The 6,649-nt window shown below is 36.2% G+C and overlaps 1 protein-coding gene across 2 annotated transcripts in view; it reads right to left on the bottom strand.

The window, feature by feature from the left end:
* Window positions 1-221: 221 nt before the first annotated feature.
* The window catches only part of SLC39A12 (solute carrier family 39 member 12), an 83,253-nt gene continuing 76,825 nt past the window's right edge, over window positions 222-6,649 (bottom strand). For both annotated transcript variants that reach the window (XM_044228291.1, XM_044228293.1), the window contains one exon: window positions 222-794. In XM_044228291.1, coding sequence (XP_044084226.1) covers window positions 666-794 — 129 coding nt within the window. In that variant the 3' untranslated portion in view covers window positions 222-665. The remainder of the gene's footprint in view (window positions 795-6,649) is intronic.

Below are 6,649 nucleotides of genomic sequence, written 5' to 3'. Positions count from 1 at the left end.
TCCATTTCTCCTTACCTAGAACAGATTTCATTTGGTGGTTAGCTAGAATGCTGATCTATTATCCTTTAGGGTTCCGGAGTTTGCTGATTTATATGCATTTATGAGCCAGTGAATAATGCTTCCAGGTGAACCGCATTATATCGGTTTTGCAAGAACTGACTCAGATTCTGACACCCAGTAAGAGAAGGTCACACAAATCATCACATCAACACTAGACTTTATTACATTTGTTTGTAATTTATTTTGCTTATGGTTTAATGTCTTACAAGCCGAAGAATATTATTGACATCAAAGAAGTTGCAGCCAGACTTGATCTCAGCAGGCGTTTGTCCACTTCAAATACTGCAAACATTCTTTGTTGGCAAAACAATATTGTTTGAAAGTTTACCAGCATTAATTTAGAATTGGCTAATTACTAAAAAAAAAAAAAGAGAGGCGTTCCATCATGGTGCTGGGCACTGACACCAAAATTTCAGTTGAGGACAACCTGACATTTATATCCCAAAACAAAAGTGCATCATAAAATTAATAAGTTAATGAACTAAAAGACACATAGCATTTCTGGAAGATAAAAATGCTTAATTTACAAGCCACTCTGGAGTATAAGGAAAGAAACAAAATGAAGCTGTATAAATTCATTTTTGAAGGATTTTGAGACTCTCAGCTTATATTTTAATATTTTGTTCATATATAGCCAACAGTAAGAGAGAAAGCCAACCTACGGTCAGCCCAAAGTTCTGCAGGAGAAACATCAACCAGGGTCGCCGTGTTTGAACATGAGTCATTTCAGGAAGCTAAAAAAAGAATAAAAAACCAGAATAAGATCCAGATATACTCACTGCTGGGAAAAGTTTGGTGGGAAAACATGAGAGACTCTGTTATTCAGAACTTAATAACCTTTCAAATTCCCAAAACAGTTACAAAATGCTTGATACCTACTCTTGACCAAAACTTAAAAGTGTAAGATAAATTAAGTCATTCAGCTGTGGTTAGAAGGATCGTAGCATTGCCAGAAGTCTTAAAATGACATAGTTATCAGCCTAAAGCAAACCCAATCCTTCTTACTTTGGTTTTCTGAGAGTGCTTAAATGTGAAATAGATAATAAAGTATTATTTTTGACTCTTCTTCTAGGTTTATGAAGCCGCTAGATGTACTGGTTGTTACGAAGCACATATTTGTTTCCTTTCAAAGAGATCACCAAGGTCTTCCTGACCTTCAGAACAATAGAGACATCATGCCCTAAAGCTGTATTTTACTCTCAGAGAGGCAAGTGGCAGCTGTTTTTTTTAGTGGAATGGCTTTAACACCACGTGGAAGAAAATGTTCTCATGAGAGTCTGGGGGAAAAGCAGCTCAATGTATTCCTTTTTTTTTTTTTTTTAATCTCTTTATATTTATTTATTTTTAATTTTTTTTCATTATGTTAGTCACCATACAGTATATCATTAGTTTTTGGTGTCGTGTTCCACGACTCACTTTTTTTTTAATTGAAGTGCACTTGACACACATTATTACCTTAGTTTTGAGTGACAAACATAATGATTTCACATCTCTGTATGTTCTACTGTGCTCACCACAGATGTAGCAATGGTCTACCTTACAAGGCTAGAATACCAGTGACCATATTCCCTATGCTGTAGCTTTCATTCCCGTTATGTTTCTGTCTCCTATTCCTTTGAATCCCTCATTATGTAAAGGAGAGAGTGACGTATCTCTTGCATGACATAGTCCTTTCTACTGGGAAACCGGCTTAAGTCAATGTAGAGGGAAAACCTCACTGGACCATGACATTATTGACATTTTGGGTTGGATAATTCTTTGTTATGGGGGCTCTTGTGTGGGTTAAAGGATGTTCAGCAGCATCCCTGGATTCTACCTGATGGATGTCAGCTGTTACCTCTGACTCCAGTTGTGACAACCACAAATGTCTCCAGATGTTGTCCCAAGGTCCCCAGGGGGTTAAAAAAAAATCACCTGTTTGAGACTACCAGGGTATTTACAGCAAGAAAAAGGTTTAAAACTTACAAGTTTAAAACTTGTAAAATATGCAAGGGTCTTAGATTTATGGCAATAAAAAGTTGATGTATTCTTTTTCTAGGTAGACTTGTTTTTTTTAATACCTGTCCAAGAGCATCCTGAATGTTCTCTTTGGGTATGCTTGAGATGGTTGTTTCTCCCTTTTAATTAGAGAAATTGACAGGATGAGGATGAGGGTTATTGTGATCTGCTATCTCACACCCTCACATGGAGCAGTGGACCAAAAGGTTAAGTAGGATCCAGAAATGCTGTCCTGGGTGGATGACCTTAAACAGATTATGTGTCCTTTTGGTCTTTATCTGCCATGTTTAAACATAAGCTTACCCATACTACTTTATAGTAAAAAGTATGTATGTATGGTTCATTATCTATTATAAATTTAAAATGACATTTTGAAAATCCATAGAGCATTCCCAAAGGGCTGGCAATTGATGGTTCTCTTGAGGGATTAACAAGATACATGCACTGGAGGTTCCAAGACAGCTGATTCTCAGGAGTTTGTAAGCAATTTCCAAGTGTTTACTTCAAAGCCAGACAACATAGGTGACCAGTTTCCTTCTATCTCAATGATTTGTCTCTCAGACCATCTGTGAGACATAATTATGCCATCTCTGGTCACAAAAAGGCTCAAACTTTGATTAACCTTATTTCCAAATATACTAAGACATTGTGTAATTCCTTCTCCTTGTTTTTCAAGAAGGTAATTAATATTCATCCTCAAGATGTGGATGAATTAACAACTTGTCTTATGTGTACTACATCTGGTGCCATCTGACTGTTGTTCCTCTCTGATGAAGTAGAGGTAATTTCTAGAAAGATTTTTTTTGGCAAATACTCCTATAATATGAATAATTGGATGAACCATCATGATTGTTTTTAGTATATTGTTGAGAAAATACTTCAGCCAAGATACAAAGCATGCTGGTAAAAACAGTTCTAGTTCCAAACATAGAACTTGAGATGCATTTTCAAATCACCTATGTCTTAACCTACATTTTAGAAAGCTCATTTTTGAAGTTCCATCTTTGCTGCAAACATCTACTCAGGGTCTTTGGTTGGAAAGATGTAGGTCTTAATCAGCTAGACTTAATAGCCAAAATGTTTAAGGTACAAAACTGCAGAGATTAAATTAGCGTCTTGGGACTTAATTCATAATCTCCATCAGTTTCTGTCCCAACTAAATCCCAAAATGCCACAATTTTTAAAAATAATTTTTGGACCTATTGTTTTTCAAACTAGCCTAAGTTTATAGACCAGCTACTGGCTTATAGTGTGTGACACACAATAAAATTGAATAAATGTGTTTAGAAGTTTCCAGGCTCTGTCAGTGTCCCCACTCCCAGTAAAAAAACCAAGAATCCTTGACTCTGAGTATGTAAATGGTATTATCCACAAGAAAACACCATGAGGATTTTTACAGCTCCAGGAGTCACGAGTCACATGAATGTAATATCTTCTGGAAAGTTTTGCAGCAGGGTCCCTGCTTTTTACTTTTTAATCAAAATGGCTGCCTCTACGAACTCGCCATCCATGTAGGTGGGGCTTCTAGCAGCTCATCGTTTCCTTGAACTCCTTCAGGATGCTCTGGCTGAAGGTTGTATGCGGCACTTACTTTCACTGACATCCATTTTGTCATGCCCTATCTTAAATCCTGCACCCTCATTTCCTACTAAAGTATTAAACTCCTTTTATTTAGGAGGAAACAATGGCTCAAGGAGGATAATAACTTACTCAGTCACATAGATGTGACATCAGAATGAGGACAAGAAGCCAGCTCATCTCATTACTGTAGAGGACCACAGGAATGCAGAAAGCACTGACTCCATCTTTGGCCCTCCATTGTGTTCATGTTTGTTCAGTGAGCTCTCTTAGGGCTATATGTTCTGGCCCTCTTGGAGATTAATATACATGCCCTAGACATGCCCACTAAGGCTGAGATTGGGGGAAGCTTGTTTTGGTTTCCCATGATTCTGTTAGAGATAACATAGTCTTTCTCCTTCCTGATGCACAGGTGATGCCCAAGATCTAATTAAAGCTTAGGTGTCAGTTAGGGGCATGCAAGCCCTTGGAAGTGCATGTGAACACTTTGATCTCATGACAATGAACTTCTGTGTTTTCCCTCTATATAACTGGTGTACTAAGGTCTGGATTTTGCAAAGAATAACTATGATGCTGCCATGTATCACTGCCTGCCCACCCCCCTATCAGTAAATTATCCTAAATAAAATTCTGTGTAAACTATATGGAGTGGTCTGCTTCATTTTCTGCTCTCACCATGCTTTCTTGGTTTGGGGGATACTTTACTGTTCCTCTTCCACCTTCTAAAGAACTATAAAGACCAGCTCTCTGCCTGAAATTCATCTCTATTATGACCAACACGTTTCCACTTAATTAGAAAAAAGTGGAAATATCAAAGCTAACAATGTTCAAATAGACATAAAAGTCACTGCATGTAATGAAAACATATTCTGCAACATATAGATATCATGCTGCTTTTGTTATAAAAGACATCATGCTATTGATTCTGTTTTTAAGGCAGAAAATGTGTACTTGAAAAAGCTATTTAAAAAAAGACTAGCTTTGTGAGCCTATAAAAATGGACAAATGATGAAAATCAGCATTTCAAAAAAAAAGTTTAGGGAGAGTCTCATTCTGACATGGATCATCTTAATTTGGGTGGTCTATCTGAACTTCTCGTGTCTGTACACAAATGGGCTTGGTAAGAAAATCCAGCTAAGCCTGCTTTTGAGACAATACTTGGCTCTTTTTTTGAATGATTATGGATGAACATATAAATCATAATATCTCTTGGATATACACCAAAATACCAGAGAGTCTTACAAAAAGTCTTTCCAAAAGATACAAATGTAAAATGCCAAATCTCAACCATGTCTGATTACAGCATTTCACTTCCTTTGAATCTACCCACATTTTTTTTTATCATTTCAGTAAGTAAATTTTGAAGGAAAATAAAGATCCATATGAACTAATTTTCAAGGGCATATAGTTTGTTTTTTTCTCTTAAAGAAATTCCAGATGTCAGTTTTATTGCCCCCATTTTTCCCCTGGATTTCAAGAGAGGAAAACCTCCTTTACCTCCTGGGCAATTAAATTATTTTATTGAACAATTTTATAGATCTTGATTTATACCCTAAGACTAGAGGGGGTGAAATGATGGATAGAGTATGTTAACTGAAGAAAAAGGTCAGGAAAAAAGAGAAATGTTAGCAAAACACCTTTGCCAGAGATAGAGCCAAGAGATACATATTTTTTAGATTTCTTCCAGAAACTTGGAAGCCTTGAGGTAGAAAATAATTTTCTTTTTTACCTGCAATGTTTAGCAAGTTCCCCAACTCAAGTCAGTGGATGCCTAAACATGGCAGTCAAGGAATTATAATTTTCTGGCAAAAAAAAAAAAAAAAAGGAAAAAGAATGAGAGGGGAAAAAGAAGAGAGAGAAAAAAAGAAAATCTTTAACTAAAAGATAGTCCTTTATCATGCCATTGTTTTAATCTGAATCAGACACAGGAGAGAAATTCCCTGAGATGCACCAAGTCTACGCAGTGACTAACTTGTCTGCAGATGTAGGTATTATAGCCAACCGGTAATTAGAATTTCTGAACATTTTAGAAAGCGATATTAAGTAAATAATTTATATTCGAGGCAGTTCCCATAACTGTATTCATAGTCAAGCTGACGTTTTAAAAGCAATGCTCATGAAGAGTGTTAGAACCCATCAGGAAAGAAACTGGATAAATTCTAATGTCTTGTGCTATGCAATTAATTATATACTAGTGAAGACATCACAAAGGAGGATGATCTATAAAACATTCTCTAGAACTTGGGTTTTTGGTTTCTCCTTACACATCTAAGCTTCAAAATCTTGCCATGCAAAGCCTTCTCTGTCTACTTCCATCTGTAATCTGAAACTGGTTTCTTGTTGGTGTTAAAGATCTCTCATAAATGTACATACTGACAAAGAAAGTTCTGTATCTGATGCTTCTTATAAACACTAAAAACAAACAAACAAACAAACCCGAAGTCCTTTCACCATGAAAAATTTACAATTTGAATATAAATATTCAACATTCACTTGCTGAAGACATTCGGTGGATGTCTCCATTGCAGGTAAGATTATCATTCATATATTTTTCCTCTCTTAGGAATGCAGAGTTTTTGGCATTATCAACTTTCAAGAGAAATGATTTGCTCCTCCATTCGTGAAGCTCCCTTGATAACTGACTTATACCATCTTCTTTTCAGAAGACTCCTAAAATCCTTTGTGCACACTGAGTTATGTATCCATTTGCATTTGCTAAGAGGAGTCATTCTTGTTCCTAGAAATATGATGAGAGAAAATCTCAGAAACTTATTTTGTAGGCTGTCCTAGTAAAGCTTAATCTCTCTAGGGGCACATATTCTCAGATGTGGGTCTGCTCTTACTGTCACATCTGTAATGAGCTTAATTGTGTCCTTGCAGAAGACCCACATCTGAGAAAAAGATGGAAATTTGTTAGTGAAAGTCATGATTTGGCTTGCAAATCTGCAACTATCTGTTTGCATATGCAAACTATACACTTAAAAATTTAATAATAGAACTTCTGGTTTCTGGT

The sequence above is a fragment of the Neovison vison genome, chromosome 12, assembly GCF_020171115.1.
Source record: "Neovison vison isolate M4711 chromosome 12, ASM_NN_V1, whole genome shotgun sequence".
Classification (NCBI taxonomy): domain Eukaryota; kingdom Metazoa; phylum Chordata; class Mammalia; order Carnivora; family Mustelidae; genus Neogale; species Neogale vison.
Note: the sequence above shows the minus strand (reverse complement) of the source record. Positions and strands in the feature narration are given on the sequence as shown.